Source organism: Alosa sapidissima, chromosome 4 (assembly GCF_018492685.1).
Source record: "Alosa sapidissima isolate fAloSap1 chromosome 4, fAloSap1.pri, whole genome shotgun sequence".
In the NCBI taxonomy this organism is placed as follows: Eukaryota; Metazoa; Chordata; class Actinopteri; order Clupeiformes; family Clupeidae; genus Alosa; species Alosa sapidissima.
The window spans coordinates 14,734,943-14,756,719 of NC_055960.1; the positions used below are offsets into that span (position 1 = coordinate 14,734,943).

The window sequence follows — 21,777 nt, forward strand, 5'->3', positions numbered from 1 at the left end:
GGAGAGGAGGAAAATGCAATATCAAAATAGTGTTCCATCCATCAGGATTAAAGCTTTCAGGGGTTATTTCATCCCGGCTAAATTGCCTCTCTAGCTAAACAGTACCAGAAAAGTGAATTATTGGGTTCCTCTCGACGGTTTTGCCTCAGCCTTTCCTGGCTGCCTTTAAATATAGAGCACAAATATGTTTCCCTCTCGGCTTTTATGGGATCTTTTCTGAGGCTGCCGAGGTCATTAATAACAAACTGTGTGAATTTATATGATATAGCGGTCCTCTCTGACGAATGGTTGGGTAAAATTGGCAACTTTGGGACATGGTGAAGATGCATTGTGCTTACATAAAATAGTATATGAACACATATAGCTTCATGGCATATTCTAAATATGACTCATTAAAATATAGGGAAAAGCAGTGAAGACTGCAGAGTGTCAGTCTTCTTTATATTCCCCATTTCCCATACTTTGGTAGTAGGCTTAGGTTGAAAGTAGTGCATACTTCATTGCTGCTGTTGAAGATTATGTTTTGAAATAGAATTTCTTCACAATGAATGGACAGGTTGCAACCTCATTGAGTTCTTTAGACATTGGCACGTCTGGTCACTTTTTTTATAGCAATTTTACGATTAGAGTTGTGCTGTGCTTTATTTACCTGTAGGGTCGTGAAAGGCAGCAGAGCATTAAGAAACCATCAGCTGCCCATCATAAACCCCCCCCCCCCCCCCCCCACACACACACACACACTATCCCATCCGATCCCATCTGCACTGAGCTGAATGCACCAGTGGTTGGTGGCTCCACCTGCTCTGCTTGCATCTCCTCCTTGAATGACCTCTGAATCATCCAACCCCAATCGCTTCCGTCCAGACCAAGAGCAGCATGATGCAATACGGTGATGGTACCAGCAAAACAAACAAAAAACACAAATATGAAATACGTCAAGTGCACACTTAAAAAATGGAGAACAAAAGACTAGCGGGCAAAGTGTGTCGTTATTCAGAATCCCCCGCCTCCGTTGTCTGTAGGTTCTGGCACATCGAGAGTAGCCACAGCTCATTGTCAGTCCTGTCGCCTGTCGACAATTTCTAGTTTTAATATCTGCCGTTTATGACCATCGGGTAAGATGGCCAGTTGTACCTCCTTTTCAATGAGGTTGTATTTGGAAAAAAAAAGAGTTTATCTCTAAACTGTGACTAAACTATGATGATTTGCCTTGCAAAAATGCGCAGCTGCCCTTTTAAAAGGCTCATTGGCTTCCAAGATCAGGTGCAATTGGAATCGGAATCATTTGGATAATTGACCTTCTGTGTGAATACATTTGAATTAATTAATTTTGATTGACCATGTAGCATTATGAACAAAGTGGGAGTGTTGGTCTTTTATATTCAGGTTTGTTGTGGCTGCTCTCTGAGGTGATTATGTATGCCGTTTGGAGTGATTATGCATTCCTTCAATTTAATAAAGCAATTCGGGCTCGGAGCTTGGAGAAGTGCTGTGGTAGAGTTGCGTGCTGATTGAAAGAAGAAAGGTAGGTGAGGGTGGAGCTCTGCGAAATGCATTTGCAGCTATAATCTCACGAGGCCCCTGCACAGTGAGTGCGCTTCCTTCCACAGGCCTTTGAAATTCCGCGGAGCGACTCGTTTTTTTTTTCTGAAGCATTCAGAGACGTTTGTCACATCAACTGTGCTTAAAATATCACCTTTCTTCCCCAATGAGAATGGACTTTTATAAATCACCAAGCTCTTGAGTCATGCTCCAACCTGTAGTGTCCCGCTCAGGTATGACTACTGTAGCTAATCAGCAATTAGTTGGAACACTGGACCTAATGGTCTGTTAAATGTTGTAAATCAACGCTAAGTGGCTTTGTGATATTCCCTCACCGGCCACCACAAGTTCCTCCGCACTGTTTCCCTCAGGAATCCTACTGGCAGGTGCAGGTGACAGGAAGAACAAGTTAACCCTTTGTGATGAGGTAGAAGAATATTTACGTCTAGCTGTCATTGGTGATGATGGGTGATCCCTCGGGGATGGGAAGCACTGCCCGTGTAGGATCTGCTTCCTGTCATTGAGAGTGTCATGGGAGCTCCTTGAGTGTAAGCTCTGCGTATGAGTGCGTACACCCTCAACAGTCATAAGGTGCTAAAGGACAAAATGGATTCCACATCCTTGAGTGATGAATGTCCCTGCCACTGTGCTGTCTCACAGAAGGCGTTTCCTGCTCCATCTCTAGTCTTTCTGTAGGGCTGTTCACACCAGGAACAATTACTACAAAGACAATTGTGACTATAATGACATGAACGTCCATACTCACCAACGATAAGGAAAGCTTCACCTCATGTTGATAAATGTGTCTAAAACGTCTAAAATCCAATGGATTCTGATTGGTTATCAGCTGAAATTGATCTCCAACGATATTGTTTTTCATGTTGTTATCATTATAGTATGCAGTTAGGATGTTGTCATTCATATAAAGCAATACTTCATACTGTTGCTTTTGCTGTTATAGTTATAGCCATCATGCCTGGTGTGAATGGCCCTTTACTCTCTCTCTCCATCTTGCTCAGCTGCTCTCCATTTCAGTGCCCCTTTTAGAGGTAGAGATCTCTCCTCAAGAGACCCCCAGATCGACCCTTTGCATTCGGTCCACTCGCTCAGTCTCCCCCGCATGCACACCTCCTCTTACTGAGCTCCCATTTCCTCCTGTCTGATTAAAAAACATGGAAAGTGAACACCGCTGGGTCTCGTCGAGGTCTCCGCTCCCGATGGCTCCGACAGCTAAGCGTCACCTCCGCCATCCCACCAGCTCCCACTTTATGTTTTTTTTCTTTTCGTTTTTTTTTTTTTAATGGGCTCTTCTAAAGCCTCGTCAACAAAGGCCTCGGCGGAGCCGCCCGCCACCATCTCCATAATGGAGACCGGAGGTAGAAGTGCTTTCCATGCTTGGGAGCGGTGGGGGCAGCTGCCTGTGGCCACGGCCAAGGGCCTGGGTCCTCTACCTGAGGCCCAGGGTGAGCTCCAGAGTTCCAGGTGTCGGTGCCACCTGCCTGATGACTCATTATGCCGGAGTGGTGGAGTCGGCCTGGAGGACGAGAGCTCTGCCAAGTCATCACCGCCACCACACCTGATGGACGTCCACCCACACACACACACACACACACACAGCTCTCTCCACTCTCCAGCACAGAGCCTACCCTCCAGAGCTAGCTGTGGAGATGTTGGTGTGGTGTATGCATAAGTACAACTTTCATTTATATTCAGATAATATGCTTAGAGGAATCACTTACTCAAAGAATTGTTCAAAGCATATTTTATGACAAAAGGGAGTATGGAATTCAGTATTTCCTGTGACCTACTGTTAGAATATGACTTGGGGGAAAAAGCTGATGGGCTTCCAGGTGAATCCAGATGGCGCTGCTGTTTGGCTTAATGAATATTGCACTTGCCCTTGTCATTGGATGGGCCATTGTTTACCTCATTTGTGCCTTTTTGTCATGACTCAAGTTTTTTGGCCTGTGTGTGGATGTGTCTGTGGCCTCATCAAGATCACTGTTGTTGTCAGTTGGACTGTTTTTATAGACCACTAGTAACATGAAAAAACAAAAGCAAATTTGAGCCCACCATTGTCAGAGTAGGTGTCATCTGTCACAGCAATATCATTATCAGGCATTTTTGTGTGGTCACATGCTGCATAAAGGGACACAAAAAGGATGGTAGTTGGGGTTTTTGCTAAAGAAATGTGTAGGTTTCTAATTCTGATCTGATTGAAGATGGAATTACATCACATTTGTTTGCTAAACTCAGATTCCATACAGTGAGCCTAAACACTGTGTTCATGTGCCTTTGTATGTGACCCTAGCCACATCTAAGTCTTTGCAATCTAAGTCTTTCTTTCTCTCTCCCTCTCTCTTTTTTGTCCTGTGCTGTGCCGACGGTTCGGCCAGTGTGTTCTGGAAATTGAATGACGGACTGTCTGAAAAGACAGTCTTACTCATCTGCCGCAGGGCCATCGATAGGCAGCTGTCACAGTTCACAACCTCACAGGCGGCCTCACAAAGCGCGGCAGACCTTGAGGGGGATATGGTCGGCTTGAGTATCAATTCCCAGGGACGTTGCGTTCGCTCGCTCCCTCCCTCTCTCCCACCTTGTCCTCCTCCCCTGGACCGCCTCGGCTCTGTGAACGGCTGCAAACCCATTTCTCCTTTGATTGGTTTCCTTTCTTTGGCAGAAAAGAAAAGAGCTGGGTTGGCACTCAGATGAGATCTGGGGGGAGCGCATGTGGTCCGTCACTCATAGACATAACTATCTGTCTGTCTCTCTCTGTCTGTCTCTCTCTCTCTCTCTCTCTCTGTCTGTCTGTCTCTCTCTCTCTCTCTCCCTCTCTCCCTCTCACTCACTCACTCCCTCTCTCTTGGTACATGGTAGCTTCCATTGTTTGCATCCTCATTTTATCTGTTTATGAGGGATGCTTGTGAGTAGATATGCCACCATGAATGCAACAAGAGCTCTTCATGAGCATTGACATAGAACGTGGATTGCTACAGAACGTCGATCAAAATGTGGTCGGAATTCCTGCAAACATGTAACGCATGTTTAGCCCAACAACCAGCACTTATTTGATAATACTGTTCAAATACTATGCTGTATTCAGTTGTGTTAAGATGCTACACAAGAATGGTGATACACATTTTCTTTCTTGTCTTAGGAAGAGATTTGCAGATTTGGTATTTTGTTAATACAGAGTACACAATTGTAAAATGTTTTCATTTGTGTCTCTTATTTATTTACCAACTCTTACTCTTTGAATTGTAAACAGAGAGCTAGCCAATTCCTTTGCTTGGCAGAGAAAGAGAGCATATTCAAGAGGGGGAAGAGGAAAGGAGAAAAAGACTCTTGCACAGTCTATTGATCAAGGAGTCAGCTGCCACTTTTCAAGCGATTCCTAACAGGAACTGAAACTTCTGATGGCGGTGTCAAGATGTGTCTGTGTTTGTGAACTGATTTTTTGACATAATGCTTCATCTCTTTCACTTTGGGGCGAGGAGGAGCTGTCATGCTTCAACAGGCCGGATAATTATTTCCCTCTTATCCCCTTCGCCAGGCCCAATCCCAACATTTAATAGGAGCCCGGACCGCCTCGCCTCGCCTCTCTCTCTCTCTCTCTCTCTCTCCCTCCTGGGTGTTGGTGCCAGAGGAATCACCCACCACAGGGAATGGATTTAAGGGGAGGTAAACAGCCCCCCCCCCCCAGATCTAGTGAGATATTGCCAAAGAAAGGGGGTTGAAAGGAAGTCAATAGGAAATGAGAACAATAAAAAAAACAACCAAAAAATATCCCAATTGCCCATGTTTTTGTTCCCACTGGAGACATTTGTGCAGTTTGTCCTCAATTCAAGCGTGTGTCCTGTGGCTCCTTAAAGTTCTCCAAAGACTGTTGTTGTTTTATGGCGCTTGAGGATGGTCAGACATTAATGGAGATAATGATGTTTGCAAGTGAAGCTCTCCTGAAGGGGGCATTTACGAATAGTAATATGTATCTGTTGTCAGCCTGTAGTGTCATTAACATAAGGCAAGAAGGCTGTACCCATGCTTTCAATGTAAATATTTAATGGCAGAAAAGCAGAGCTCAGGATATCCATCAGCCTATTACGGCGTGATCGCTGCTAAAAACAAACAACAAACTCCCCTTCGAAAGATGGATGGTTTGTTGCTCATGGCCCCCACCTTACTTCCTTTTTTTTTACCTTTGACCCCACCCACCACCCCCACCCACACATACATGCACACACACACACACACACACACACACACACACACACACACGCACACGCGTACACACCATTTCAGAGAGCTCAGACTCACTCCCTGGCTAAGTGAGAAACCAAAAGAAACACATCAGAGAACAAACTGGTAGCCCGAGCATCCTGCGTCAGACAGATAACACAAAACAATGGTGCTAATAGGCCACTGAGAGGCGAGCATTTGTGCCCGGTCAGTACAATCGCCTTGCGTACAAAGGATGGAAGCCTTTCTCTGGCCAGATTACCCTCGGTCAGTGCGGGTGCAGATGTGAATGTGGCCGTGGTGATAATTCGGTCCCATACAGGATCATCGGCCCTTGTTGCCAGGCCCATTGCACTAATGCCATGCTGAATGTGGCAGTCTAACCCTGTTACGGTTTGTTTTGAAAGCGGAGACAGGCCTTTATATAAACGGTATTGTTTCTCACAATTATCAAATTGTTGTCATTAAGCACAACAGACAGACAGCGTGTTGGACAGGATAAATGGCTTTGTCACTTTGGGGGTTTTGTTTGTGTGTGTGTGTGTACACATGTGTGAGCGTGCGTGCGTGTGTACCTGCGTGCGTACCTGGACAATGTCATCACACGCTTTCTTTTATAGACAAAGAGGTGCTTTTTCTTGCTGTTATTTGTTTCAGTTACTATTTTTGTAGAGTACCATGCCATAACCTCTTGTGCCAGTAAAGACAAGCATTCATCCAGCTCTCTGTTAATTCTGTCTCTCTGTTTCTTGTAACGGGTGACTCCTCCACATTCCTCGATGTCTCTGTACCAGCAGTGATGGCAGCAGCAGCATTGCAAATAGATTTCCTTTGTAGCCAAGTATGGTTTACGGCATGCGTAAAGCTCTTCAAAAGACCGCTTCTGCCGTGGAGACGTTTTGAAGGCTCAGAGCCTTGACAGCGTACTGAGCGGTGGAGTGGCATGATGGCATTATGTGGAGGCTGAATGGGTCATGGCTTTCAGGTAAGGCTGCTGTGACCAGGCCTCGCCGGGAGACCTTCAGGACGACCGCTGCGCCTGCCAGTCTAGTCTCTGACTAGCTGTAAGTGCAGAGGGGTCTTATCCACATCTTTGTCAAGCACTGACAAATATTTTTTTAATATATTTTCTTTTCTGCTTGTCTGCCCCCACGTCATTGTAAATTGACTTGAAGTCAAAGGAATTGTTTGTTTTTTTTTTACTTACGACTCGAAGCAAGTTATCACTGCTGCTTGCACAGGGGTGGGATCGAAGGTGTGGCATTCTATGCGATTAGATCATGTCTCTGATGGGCTGTTCATCAGACTTTAGCCCCCCCCCCCAGGGCATTTCTAGTGCTTTCGCGTGAAGCCACTGGAAGCCACTTGTTTCTGAGCCGTGTGCCACAGAAAGCGTCAGTGTCGGTTCTCTGCGGCTCGCTTACACCGAGTTCACCAGTGTCAGGGATGGGGGAGATGGGAGATTGACACTCAGGGCTGAGCTACACCAGGCACGTAACTAAAGCATTCCGTTCGCGTTGCGTCTGCTGCAACAATTAGCTTCCACTATAATGGAAGTAGCTACACCAGACGTGATGGCGACAAGTACGTTCGAAAAAAAATAGACCATTCATCTAAAATGGATTTTACGCGTCGCGAACGCAACGCTTCAGTTACGCGCCTGGTGTAGCTTCCTTGTCAGGGTTACTCTTATTAGGGGAAGTAATATCCAAAACATCATATGATTCAGTCTGAATGCAAATATGACATTCAGCTTAAAGAGGGCCTCATTTTTAGGGGGAAGGGTGCAAAGAAACATAGCAAAAATATGAGTGATAAGTAAGTTGCAATTGACTACTATTGATCCCAAACCTGAATCCATAAAGCTGCTCCATGTTCTTGTGTGGGAATCCGCATTGGGGTTTTTTTTCCTCTAATGAATCCTGTTGATGAGAATCCTCACTGCGTCTTCAAATTGACTTTCAAGTTTCAGTGGTTTTGCATTTAAGCAGTCAGGGGTTAAGAAATAAAAATCCTTTAAATATCTTTTCACTTTCTTCAAGTGTCCCATTCAGACTGCGCAAAGCCCGACTGCGTTGCTTCCCAACTGCATATACTTGTGTACAGCAATGCATAAATCATGTCCCGTGTATCATTAATATACATAGATGCCAATAGGAGACGCATGAGTGGAAGAAATATGATGGTGCTCAATAAAGCCGGAATTGAAAAATGGGCTGCTGACGGTGACACAGCCAAGTCCTTTTCATGCTGGGCGCTTCAGCCACTGCACCTTGATCTACAGTGCCCTCTAGTGGTGGTCAGGCATACTGGCAGACACCCTCCAAAGGCCCCTCATGAGGTTGCTGCTGTGAGTGTTGACCCCAGAATACCTGAGAAATGGGCAGCTTCCCCGGTGAGCTTTCAGAAGACCAGTGGTCAGTGGATTTCCGGGACTGATTATTTGTTTTTCTTTACTGAGTTACCTAGCTATTATCAGATCCTGTTGAGAGCGTTCACAAATATCTTTAACACTTAGATAGGCAAGTTAGAAGGCATTATGGTTTACATGTCACAGGTCAACATAAGGTCAAGGATTGATTACCATTGAAAGAGATGTCACGTTGGGAGTGTGTGTGTATATGTGTGTGTTGTTGGCGTAGTATTGATTAAAGAAGCACACACACATCAACACATTGGACATTTCACAAGTATTGAAGGAGATCAGGGACAGGTCTGGAGCTGCAGTATTGACACATTTGAGTGAAATCTCACCTGGCAGGAGCAGATTTGTGCTGTCCACAGCATTGAACTCTCTCTTCCAGTCATGTCACCTGTGCGTGGGAAAGCCAGGTGAGCGTGTGTCCTACTGCTCTGAAGATGTCCTTTGCATCTGCATAGTACATCAACCTTGACCAACTCGTCTAAAATCGGCCTGTGCCATGTTGCCACGGCATTGGTTTGGGTGTGTGTGTGTGTGTGAGAGAGAGAGAATACACATAGCTCTGTGGGACGTTGTCAAATAAGCAAGAGGGCATTGTCCGGCACCTCTGTTGTTAATTGTCCAGTGCCACTCTCAGCTGACAGTGATGAACAGGTGACCGTGCTGGTTGACTGTTCCCCGTGCTGTCTTTGCTGACAGCTGGCATGGATTAATATGGGCCATACTCTCTCTCTCACACACACACACCATTGTTTTTGCTATAAGGACGTACAATGACAACTGCCAACTCATGAAGAATGGCCTTTCTTTCTGCTCATTATGTAGACTCTCAAAGTTATTCACGGATGCCCCATATTTCATATAGCGCATGTTGAATATGCAGAGTTAATGATGTTACAGGAGGTATACACACACACGTATTTCAGGTGCAGCTTTTGATGCACACACACACACGTATTTCAGGTGCAGCTTTTGATGCACGCATGCACACACACACACACACACACACACACACACATTAGGAGTTGCTGGGTTTTTTACACACACACTTCCATAATTTTCAGGTGTGGGACTGGGCTTTGTTGGGCTCAGCTCTTTGCTCAGGCACCAGACGTCTCCAGACTAATTGAGAGTGAGACGTCAGGCCTTTACATCTTCACCCTGCCGGCAGTGTACCTTCAGGCGAGAGAAAGGCTTTTGTTGGAGGAGAGGCCAAATCCCCCAGCTTCATTTACAGCATGCAGAGAGACCCAAAGATCAGAGGGATCAAATACACACACACACACACACACACACACACCTGGCTGCCAGTGTGTCTGGCTGCTGCTGAAGAAAGGACCTCTGTAAAAGCCTGTCAGATGCCCTTACACACTTAGTCAGTGCCCGAAATGGCTGGAATTGCCACGGGAGCCTGAGGGTGTCTGGAAGGTCCAGTTGGACTCTCGATTCTGCCCAGTAACCTGTTAATGGGAGCAGAGTTTATTTAGCTGTGTTATTATTTATCTTCATTTGCCTCTCTCTGTCTTTCTTCATCATCCTTTGTCTTTTTTTGGGTGTTTTGACACTAACAGCAACACCTTGACTTGAAAGTTGAATTGTGATATGGCAAGTGTCAGATGGCTCTTTTTTTAGCACAGGTTAAAAGATGAAGCAGGTTAGAGCTCTTTCTCATCACACTCTAGTTTCTGTCTCTCTGTCTCAGTCCACTACGCTCTCTACTGTATCTCTCTCTCTCCCTGTTTCTCTTTTTCTCTCTATGTGTGTTTCTCTCTCTCTCTCTCTCTCCTCTCTCTCTCTCTCTCTCTCTCTGTACAACCAGAGAACATGTAGATATTGATATTTTCAGCTATTCCTGTTGTATTCATCGCCTGGCCTTTCTGCAGGGAAATTGATGGAATAGTTATGAAAGAAAGACATAATTTTATCATTTTATCATTTTATGCCTGGTCAGTCCATCATATGCTTTTCTTTGTCATGTGTGCCATAAAGACATGAATCAATGATGAAAACGGTCTGTCTTGTGCTAATAGTAATAAAAAATGTGTTATAATAACCACATAGCCTTCTGGGGTAAGACCACTGACAAAAGTCCTCTTAAGTGACACTTAACTCTATGACTCATTGCCACAATCAGATGAGGTTTTATCAGAGACTTTCTAATGAGGAGACACGGCACTCAAAAAATACTCCATAGAAATGCATGGGTTTAGTTTGTAACGCCAATATGGCAGTCGTCTACACATATCACACCCCTTCCGCGGCAAAACGTTGACATGTGAATACATTGAGCCAATAATGTGGTGTGTTGTGAAGACATCGTGCCAATCATGTGTTGGAGCAAGATTGGTGTTGTGAAGCCTTGCGCACGCGCATTTCTGCCGAAATAGATCCCCGATAAGTGGCCAAAAAACATTTCAATGTGACCGCCAAGTGGAGGGACTTGCCTAAAAGGACTTTGGTTTCATTTTCAGGAACACAGGAGGTTTATTTTGTGTACATGAGAGAATGTCATTTTGCAAAAGCAAGTGGTATTCAACTGTGTACAAAACAGATTTTAACGTTTTAAGTGCTGTAAATTAAATAGTCCCGTAGTGCCCAGTACAAAAAAACATCCTACAAGGACTTGGATGCTGAAGCCACATGCACTGATTTGCTGAGCTTTTAAACAATCAAACCTAATGAAAGCAGGCTTTTTTTTGCTATATTAGTCTTTCATGAAGGATCACCAATCTGTTAGCCATGTGTCCATTAATGGAGGCATACTGTAATGAACCGAGCCTAGCTGTTTCAGGACTTTGAGCTCCCATGATGCTGTGTGATATGTTTATGTTGAATGTTTGATTACGTGCAATGTTGGTTATGTCAATGCATCATCTTTACAGTTGTGGCTGTGTTCTACAGTTGCCAGGGTTACAGTTGCCAGTACCAGGGTTAACCAGTGTGTGCTGCCAGAACAGCCTGAAGCAGAGGTTCAGTACTGGGGCATAAGGGCCGGGTCTGGCCTGGCATGGGGTGTTCATGTGTGCACGACTTGTTGTCAATAAAACTACAGAAAACGATTCTGAGACAAACATTGTGGTTTGTTACAATACTATCACTTGATGTTGTATTTAAACACAGTATTTGTGCATTTTCCTCAGGTGGAGGCCATACTGGTGAACATCTTTGGGGGGATCGTGAACTGTGCCATCATCGCCAACGGCATCACCAAGGCGTGCCGGGAGCTAGAGTTGAAGGTGCCTCTGGTTGTGCGTCTAGAAGGTATCCTCCCACTTGATGTCTTCACAGCAGCATTCTCCTTCTCCCTCATGCTTTCCCCTTAACAGGATGTTTTTTACACACTCTACCAGTTAAACTCTCTGATCAAAAACACCTCCTAGTACTAATGAGTTAGCATGACGAGAGCTGCTGATTGGCTGTAAACGAGAAACAGCTAGCGGGGGCTAAGCTCGCTAAATGAGAAAACTAGTTTGAGGGGCTAAACCTGCTAAATGAGGAAACTCTTGAAAAATTGTCACGCTTGCAGCAGCATCAGCAGCATCTGTTAACAGTCAGAGCCAAGTCCCCCCCCCCCCCCCCCCCCCCACACACACACCCCCTCTCCTCCAGCAGCATGCATGTGTGAAACCATTCCAATTCTCTCCAGTGGAGCAATGGCTACTTTTAGCTTGTGCGGCAGCTCCACTGTAAACCGCCATGGCCCTGTGTCCTGATTGTTGGCCACAGATTTGTTTCTTTTAGCCTCTGGTGTAAATGACGCGTGTTACGCCTTGCTGTGAGGTCCGATTAAATCCAAGACTTTTTGTTGCACAGCAACCAGGATTGTACACATAGAAAACTCACTTGGGAAGGCATGTTGACACAGTGTCGGGTGCTGACATTATTGAAATGTCACTACCTAGTATTAACAGTTCTTGTTTTTGATGACTGGTTTAAGTTATTGCCGGAGGGCTCGCTCTGGGGTTTTCAGGCTCTGGGCTCTGGAAAACGCCTTGAGACAATCTCAATTGTTATCAGCTCCATATAAAAAAAAATGTAATTGTTTGAAAGAAGCTCCACTTTGATATTGAGATTAATGCCAGAGTAATCCAATGTCTTCCTAGTGGTCTGGTTTCCCAACGGATTCTCATGATGCGTCTTACAAAAATCAAACAAAGCATTGTGTTGCCCTTTGATCACTGGTCTACAGAGGCATGTTTGGACATGACAAAATGGGAAAAACTGTTTTCTTACGACGCAGATTTACCCCGACACCATATTTACGTGTTTGGTGTCTTGTGTGTCTTGGTGTGCCCTTTTGCATAATGGTAACTCACACCTCATAGCTGCAAACAAACAGTATCTCAACAGAGGCAAGAGGCAGAGAGCTACCACTAGTCATGTCACCTGGCACCATACCGACTCCGGTGTTGATACACACTTTTTTTTTTCTCTTCCTTCCCTCTTCTGCAACCAACCCCACACACACACACACACACACACACACACACACCTCCACACACACACACACACACCTCCACACACACATACACACACACACACCTCCACACACACACCTCCACACACACCTCCACACACACACACACACACGCACATTTCTCTTGGCCAGCGATATGCGTGGGCTGTTAGCGGATCGAGCGGCGTGGTGGCGACAGCGCTGATTGCGGACCTCTCACCTGCGTATGCTAATGGCACGGGGTGGCGGAGTGACGGGAGGCCGGTCCCCCCCCCCCCCGGCCCATCTGGTCATTAGGATAATTGGCTGAAAACAGCTGACTCCTGTGTCCTGCGAAAAGTGACGAATCCTCCACTCCATTAGCTCACCGTGCTCCATTTGTCCCCTCTCCGAACAGCCACACACACACACACACTTCTCGGGGACAGACTGTAAAAAAGGAGACTGTGCAGGTGTGAGCAAAATAGAAAACAGCCAAGGTGCTTCTGTTGAGTCGCTCTGGCGCTCTGGTCTCCATCAGCAGGTAGCATGCGCAGTAGTCGCATCGCATGAGCAGCATCCACCGACACGCTTTTGGAAGCACTCCAGACCAAATTCATAAGGTACAGCGCAGTAGCACGCTGGTCGGAGATCAATGAAACCTATTCTCCCCGCCGGCTCCGCGCCACATCTGACAGAGCGTCTGCGAGATTGTTCCCTTTGGTCCGGGTTTAGAGCATGTTTAGTTGCGCATCGATCCAGGCATGACCTGCCCGACAGCAAGAACTGTGAGGACGGCACCAGTGCGTCTTTCATCTCACAGAGAGAGGCGCTTGGATGGTTGAGTTGATGTAAAAGCATGTTGAGTATAGATGAGGTGTCGGAGTTCTATCAATTCATGAGTGCAAGCTAGCATCCTTGCTTTAAAACGACAAACGACAGTGTGGTCTTTTTTTTTTTTGTCCAAATCTATGAAAATGAACATGGCTGGTGTACTTATGTGGTGCACTGGAGGTCATAACCTTTAGGCAGTCTGAGGCTGCAGCCTCGTTCAATCAAAGTTCAACTTCATCCACTGTGAGAGTGACCCCAGAATATAAGGCATCACTGCGAATCAATCCTATTGGGTTACTTTTCTGACAAGCCCCTCACCATTGACTTCTCCATTGATTGTAATGATGGCAAGGTGTTCTTCAGGCGGATTAGATAGGGATTAAGTGTGCCACTATTAATTGGGAAGCTTCTCTCTTGCTCGCTCTTCTCTATCTCTCTCTCTGTCTCTCTCTCTGTCTCTCTCTCCCTCTCTCTCTCCCTCCCTCTCTCTCTCTCTTTCATATCTGTCTCTGTGTCTCTCTGTTGTTGATTAGATGTTCAAGGCAAGGAGAGAGGTTAGCTTAGCCCATTTCCCTTTCCATCAACCCCCCCCCCCCCACCCCCACCCCCCGCTTGCGTGGTATCCTGAGTCGCAAGTTGCCTCTTCTGTCCAATTACATTTGTTTTGATTCAGTGCGGTGCGCTCAGACATGTGTGTTTAATGATGTTTAAATGGTGCTAAAAGGCTTATTTGCCTCCATTACCGGGGGAAGCCCGTTAAGGTGCCATTTTCATTGGACTGCAGAAATGACTCGGAGCGAGTTAATATGCGCGGAACATTGATCAGCATCTGGCCGGCCCCATCGTCTTGGGAGGTGGGGTGGTGTTTCTGACTGTGGGACGTGGCGGGGGGCATTTCCATCTCCAGAAAGGGAGTAAATTGCAAATGTTTAATATTCCAATTTGCATGCCTCAGAGTGAGCTACAACGGAATGGATCAGAGTGATACACTTCCTGAACCAAATCTAGCAAAATGTCTCGCATTCTTTCTTTCGAAGGGAGGAAATGGTGTTCTTGACTAGCATAGGGAAGACATATTGGCACCTGCAGTGGGTGTCTGTGTCGTTATGGACACATTTTGAAACCGAGTACAGAGTTGTTAATATTGTCTCTGAGATTACTTCCATGTAACAAGAATCCTGACAGTTTATATATAGCAGTGTCAAACTGTGTGTGTGTGTGTGTATGTGAGGTTGGGAAAAAATTAGTGAGTGTGTGTATGCGCGAGTGAGAGAGAGAAATGGAGATAGATGGTCTTTGTGTGTGTGCGTGTGTGTTTGAGAGAAGGGAAAGTGTGTGTGTGTGTGTGTGTGTGTGTGCGCGCGTGTGTGTGCGGGCATTGTTTCAGAAAATGTTGCTGTGGAGTGACTGACTGCTGCCCCCTCTCTGAGAACTGCGCTGACCATCCCTGCACTCGCCGTGGCCCCACTAAACTGCCCGCGGGGAGTGCCTGGTCCAACTCCAAAAGCCATTATATTCCTTATAGCCCTTACATTCCTATTGATTTAGAGGGGACACCATGGCCGCTGTCTCTCTCTCAAAGTGGAGGCAATTTAGTGTTTAAGGGGGGGAAATATGGGCGAGGGGGCCACCTCTCCAAATGCAATTAAAAGAGACTGTTGATCCCACTGAGAGGGCCTGTGATGGCTTCCCCAAGCCCTGACAGCATCATTACAGCTGCAATAGAGGGATCTGCTAGCACGAGACGTGCACACACACACACACACACACACACACACACACACACACACACACACACACACACACACACACACACACTGAGACACATGCACACATACACACAGCACGCATAGGCACACACATATTCACACAGACACTCTTAGAAATACACACAGAAATACACACACACACACTGTAGGCATGCTCAGAATCCATACACTTGAGAAAGAGTAATGATGCCTGCTGTGTTCAGCTTCTGACCTCTTCAGCACACACACACACTCCCTCACTCTTTTTCTCTCTCTCTCTCTCTCTCTCTCTCTCTCTCTCTCTCCCCCTCCCTCCCGCCCTCTCTCTCCCACAAACACACACTCACAACATCCCTGTTAGTTATGGTGAAATCAAGAAAGCCTCTCCATCTTCAAACACACATCATGTAGAGTTGGATGGAAAAGCATATGCGGACCTCTTCTCACATAAAAGCGTCACTGTCATCCAAAGAAAAAAAAACCCAGACTGCTGGCTCTCCCTGTCCTTCTCGCTAATTAGAAGGATGTCAACTTTACAACGGCACCGTGTCCGCCAATGCTGCAGCACACGCTCTGCACACATGTACACGTCCCTCTCTCGCCTTCCTCTTAGTCCCCCTTCCTCTTCCAAAACCGCAGCTCCATCTCTCCTCTAATCGGCTGCCATTAACGCTAAGCTGTGAATGGGAAGCCTGCTGGTGAACATTTGGCGTTTTGGAGCCAAACAGAGAGCTTTCGCGGGGCCAGGGAGCTCCCTTTTGCCAAAGCCCTAAATGCCTGTAGGTGTCCGGTCTAAATTTGGGTTAAGCTCAGCATGGATCCTTCAACTCGGATCATCTCTTTTCCAGTCAATTCAGCCCCCCACCTCTCTCTCTCTCTCTGACTCTCTCTCTCTCTCTCTCTCTCTCTCTCTCTCTCTCTCTCTCTCTCTCTCTCTCTCTCTCTCTCTCTCTCTCTCTCTCTCTCTCCCTCCATCTTCCTCTCTCTCTCTGTCTCCATTTCTCACCATCTCTCTCTCTATCTCTCTCTCCCTCTCTCTCTCCATCTCTCTATCTCTCTATCTCTCTCTCCCTCTCTATCTCTCTCTCCATCTCTATCTCTCCCTCTCTGTCTCCATCTCTCTCTCTCCATATCTCCCTCTTGCTCTCGATTCCCCACCTCTTTTTCTACCTTTTAAAGGATTTTTCTGAGAAAACACTCCCCCCTCCCCTCTCTCTCTCGACGGGTCTTAAAGGGGCCGGGCCCCTGGCTGTGTGGAGCGTGCTGGTCGGGCGGTGAGTAGGTCTCTGGCAGCACCTAGTGGTGGTAGGTGAGAGCACACCCCCAGCAAACCAGCAGCAGGAGGGAGATGGGAGCCCTCTGCTTGCGATCACTCAGCTCTTCACTCCACACACACACACACACACACACATATATATATATATATATACATGCATACACACACATGCTCTCTCACACACATACTGTATACACACACACAGTCTCTAAAAAACACATGCACTTACACGCACACACACACACAGAAACACACTCCAACGCATACACACAACACACACAGATGCACAAATACACACACACTCCAGTCCCCACACTAGTAGAAGCATTATTGTGTGCTAGTCTTTATACTTTCACTGAAACCAGTGCTAACATTTCTCCTGTGTGTAGAGCCATTGAGCTGTATGGGGATTTAGTGTGCTTAGGGATGAGTGAGGAAGACATGGGCTTCGATCAGCGGCTCCACATCAAGGTGTGATATTCCGTGTTCGATAATGACGGATGCCTTGTGCGCCATGCTGTATAACGCACCCGTTGACTGGGCCATCTCTAAATCAATGGATTGTTTTCTGCCAGAAGCATGCGACGTGTTAGAAATTAGTGATCATGCGAGCGGAGGAAAAGCGCTGAAATATTAGGAGTTAAGTGGGCCTGGTAATTGAACTCCTCGTGAAACTGCTATTGATCAGAACATCCACTCTCCTGAGATAGATATCAGCAGTAATTACTCTCCCGGCCAGCAGGCTGAAAGTGGTGTGCAACAGCACAGGGCCACAGAGTCAGGGTCACACACACACACACACACACACACACACACACACACACACACACACACATGTATATCAGTGCCCTAGAGTCACGGTCACACACACACACACACACACACACACACACACACACACACACACACACACACACACACACACACACATACATGTATATCAATACCCTAGAGTCACGGACACACACACACAGACACATACATACATGTATATCAGTACCCTAGAGTCACGGTCACACACACACACACACACACACACACACACACACCAGTACCCTAGAGTCAGGAGCACACTCACACTCACACATACAATATATATATATATATATATATATATATATATATATATATATATATATCAGTATCAGGGTCACACACACACACACATAGATACAGACCCCCACATATGCACAAACAGTCACAAACATATTTATATTCACCAGTACTCTACCGTCAGGGTCAAACACACACACAAACAGTCACACACTATTTATATACACCAGTACTCTACAGTCAGGGAAACACACACACACACACACACACACACAGACCCTTATGATGATGAAATCAGCATTTTAAAAGGAGTGAGCAGGAGAAAGACCAGGCCAGGTGTGAGAGAAGGAGAAAGGGCTCCCTCCACAGCAGACGTCTGTCTATGAAGGCAGCGTGTGGGTCTGTGTGTCTGAGAGGGGAGGAGAGGAGTATGTTTGGGTGAAAGAGTGGGTTTGTCTGACTTAAAGAAGAGCACTTGAAGAAGAGAAAGGCCTCCTCATTCCATGTGCTAATGCATACAAAATGAATGAGGGTAGAAAGTGTGTGTCAGTGTGTGTGTGTGTGTGTGTGCGTGCGTGCGTGTGTGTGTGCGTGCGTGCGTGCGTGCGTGTGTGTGCGTGCGTGTGTGTGTGTGCGCGTGCGTGCGTGGTGTTTGTGCGTGTGCGTGTGTGTGTGTGCGCGTGTGTGAGGGATGGTGTGTGTGTTTGTGTGTGTGAGGGGCAGTGAATAAGTGACAGCAGGAGTAGGAGTGTGCTGCGATCCCAGAGTGCTGTAGTGCGGTGCTTTGTGAAGGCCCTCGCTGCAGCTGGACACTCACCTGTGAAATCACTCAGTGACCACACCAGCAGCTGGCCCTCTGTTGTCTTTTCTTGCACTCCAACTTTCTTTCTCTCTCTCTCTCTCTCTTTGTGCCTGTTTGTCCTCCTATCTCTCTCCCTCCCTCTCCTCTCTCTCTCCTTGCCCATTACACATTCACTCATCTCTATTTCTGTCTGTCTATCTCCTTCTCTCTAACACGCTCCCACACAATCACTCACTCACCCACCCACTCTCCCACTGAGCAGAAAAGACACACCATCCCACTCTATTATTCTCCCACCTTCCCTCTCTTTCTCTATCTCTCTCTTTATCTCTCTCTTTATCTCTTTCTTTATCTCTTCCTCGCTGCTGTTTTCTCCTCCATGATGGTCTTGGTTCAGAGTGTCTGGCTGGATGCCATGGCTGTGTTGGCATTGAGTGGCACAGAGCATTGAGTGCTTGGAGTGTGTGTCTCTGACTGTTTGTGTGTGTGTGTGTGTGTGTGTGTGTGTCTGTCTATGTGTGAGTGTGGGGGGTGGGCTGGGTGCCTCCTCTCTGTTGGGGGGGGGAGTGGGGGGGGCTGACAAAAAGCCAGCTACGCGCTCATCCGGGCCCCAGGGCAGAAGCAGCGGTAGCGGCCCAGCAGGGATCCCCCAGCAGCTGCCCCTGTATCAGCCACATGTAGCGGAGCACCCCAGCACACCAGCACACCACCTAAGCTAAGGGGGGCCGGGGTTGGATGGGCACTGGCCCCTAGCGCTGGTTTCTGTCTGTGAAAGCATCTGTGTGTGAGCAGAGCAGAGCAGAGCGGAGTGGATCAGTGAGTGGGTAGGGATGCATGTGTCTCTCCAGATGCACTCGATAGTATCTGTGTCTGTCTGAGGGACTCTCGGGGAAGAAGCCTGCGGGGCGTGCATTTACCCGTGACCTGAGTCATCATGTCTTCTCTCTTCTCCCTCTGTGTGTGTGTGTGTGTGTGTGCGCGTGTGCGTGTGCGTGTGCGTGTGCGTGTACGCAGGGACCAACGTTACGGAGGCAAAACGCATCCTCTCAGAGAGTGGGCTGCCCATCACCTCTGCTGAGAACCTAGACGATGCCGCTAAGAAGGCCGTGGCCAGCATCAGAAAGTAGAGGCTTGACCGCCATCACACACACACACCCACACACACACAATATCGTTTTAGTTTTGCAAATTCATTGGGTTAGCTCAGATTGGTCTACACCACTTCACCTTGTGTATTTGTTTTGATTCATAAATAACGTTTTGTTCAATGTTCAGTATTTCGTTTACTCTGCCTGTTCATGATGTCTCAAACAGTGCTGCAGTAAGGTTCTCTTTATGAAACATGTGTCTTGCCACTTCACCAAAATTCACAAATGAAGAGAGAAAAACGGTGTGTAGTTTTTTTAGAATAATAGGTGCGTTTTATTTGCATGGGAAGACTCAATTTGTTTTAGAAATTGGTGGTAAAACATTCACCTGGATTGTTATCAAGAGTGGAGGCGCAAATGTCAGCTTTGAAGGCGTACTGTGTTAAGCTATAATTATCACTGTGATTCATTCTCTTTAGCAGCCCATGCATGGCCTCGCTAACTGGCTAATACCTTAAACGTGCCGTCCAATATGAAAGCTGTCCCTCAAGTGACTCAAATAATTCATTGCCTTGTTTCTTACACATGTTATATGGGTGTTTTTTGTTTGTTTGTTTTGGTATTTTTTGTCATGCCTTAATGGGAAATGTGTGGGAGGTTATTGTTATCTGGTGATTGGGTGATCTGGTGCTGATGTTATACCTGGAACATGTGAAGACTTTGCCAACTCCATTGTGGGGTTTTTTGCCAGCCTGAGAGATTTTATTTGTAGGCTGGATGCTGGATGTAAAAGCCAGAACTATTTGTAAACCTTGTATTGCCAGTAGGGGTGTGACATTACACTCAGCCCGTCACACCCCTAATTACCAACCCTCGGAAGCTGAACTCAAACCAGCTATCAGCTGAAGAGAGAAACGTTGTCCTGACCTGATAACCTTAAATCATGTGAATTGCTTATTTCTTTGTTTCGCTTCTGATTTAAAATATTTTTTCTGGTGGTTGCAGTATTTTTCTAAAACCTTTTGTAATTATAAGTGTTACTTTTTGACACAGAAGTGCACTAATTCGTGAACAGATGCTTTTTACTATGCCTACATTGAGATGGAAGCCTTTGAAACATTGAATTGAAAAATCATTCCTCGAGGCCATTTATGTTTATCTATGTCTAAATAACCAATATATTATTGTAATTATCTTTTTTTTGTAATCATGAATGTATTTTAAGAAGCAATATATATGTCTACTTTACAAATGGATCGTCTTAAAAAAAGTTCCAATAAATGCAAATATTAGCAGAATAAAGCAGGCCTATGCGTTTCTCTTTCTGCGCCTGTATGAGTGTGTGTCTTTGTGATGGACTGGGATCAGATGGATGAGAGTCATGTCATCTGCCTTCGTCTTTGGCAGCCTGACAGAGGGTGGTCACTGACATGAGCTTAGTGGGAAAAGTGCTGAGTCATCATATCTCTGAAGCTTTACTCTGTCGTAGTGCACATCTTTAACAAGTCGACACCAGCTCTTTGATATCCAAATGCTGTAGCATGAAAAATCCACTCCAGCTTTCAAACTTGTCTACGAGTGACCAACTGCTGTATTTTTGATCATGGAAGTGTGTATGTGTTTGTGTGTGTGTGTGTGTGTGTAAGATAGTGAGTAAGTGTGTGTGTGTGAGACTGTGTGTATGCCCTTCATGGCTCAAAGTGAGATATCCAGACCCTGGTGCTGAAATCCATCCCTGTCAGACAGCCTGAGCTTTTGATGGATTATCTGTCACGGGATCTGAGAGGACACCCAGACCAGATCAGATGCCCAGCACAGCAAGCCTGGGCCAAAGCTCCTCTCACACTCATTCACACTCTCTCTCCCTCTCTCTCTCTGTCTCTCTCTCAATCTCTGTGTCCTACTCTCCTCTCCTTGTCTACTATCCCTGAGAGAAAATCAAGTGGATTGATCTGAAAGCGCTTACTGTCAAGTGCTGTAATCAACATATTTTGGAGGCCTTTGCAGTCTATTGTCAGTCCTCTTTTGCTTTTCCTTATGTTGCCTTGCCTTTTTTTCTGTGGATTTTTGTACCTACCCCTGGTTCATAACATGCCACTCGCAAAGTTTCCACCGTGCAAGATGTTATTATAGGAAGGGACAACCTGCCCATTTCACACCGACTTTCTAAGAATGGAGTAGATAGTTCAATAATTGCTTATTTCATGGTCCTCTTGCACTGTCAGAAACCTGTCCCCTGATCGATTTGACTGTGGAATTTAAGGGTTGTTAGAATGTGCTCTTGCCGCTGACATTGTTTAATTCCACACCCCGGTGCGGGTCATCGGAAAAATGCATGCAG

At 46.2% G+C, this 21,777-nt stretch overlaps 1 protein-coding gene across 2 annotated transcripts in view; it reads left to right on the forward strand.

Annotated features, from left to right (window-relative positions):
- The window catches only part of suclg2 (succinate-CoA ligase GDP-forming subunit beta), an 84,715-nt gene extending 63,977 nt beyond the window's left edge, over nucleotides 1-20,738 (forward strand). For both annotated transcript variants that reach the window (XM_042088668.1, XM_042088669.1), the window contains 2 exons: nucleotides 11,341-11,461; nucleotides 19,363-20,738. In XM_042088668.1, coding sequence (XP_041944602.1) covers nucleotides 11,341-11,461; nucleotides 19,363-19,475 — 234 coding nt within the window. In that variant the 3' untranslated portion in view covers nucleotides 19,476-20,738. The remainder of the gene's footprint in view (nucleotides 1-11,340; nucleotides 11,462-19,362) is intronic.
- The last annotated feature ends 1,039 nt before the right edge of the window (nucleotides 20,739-21,777 follow it).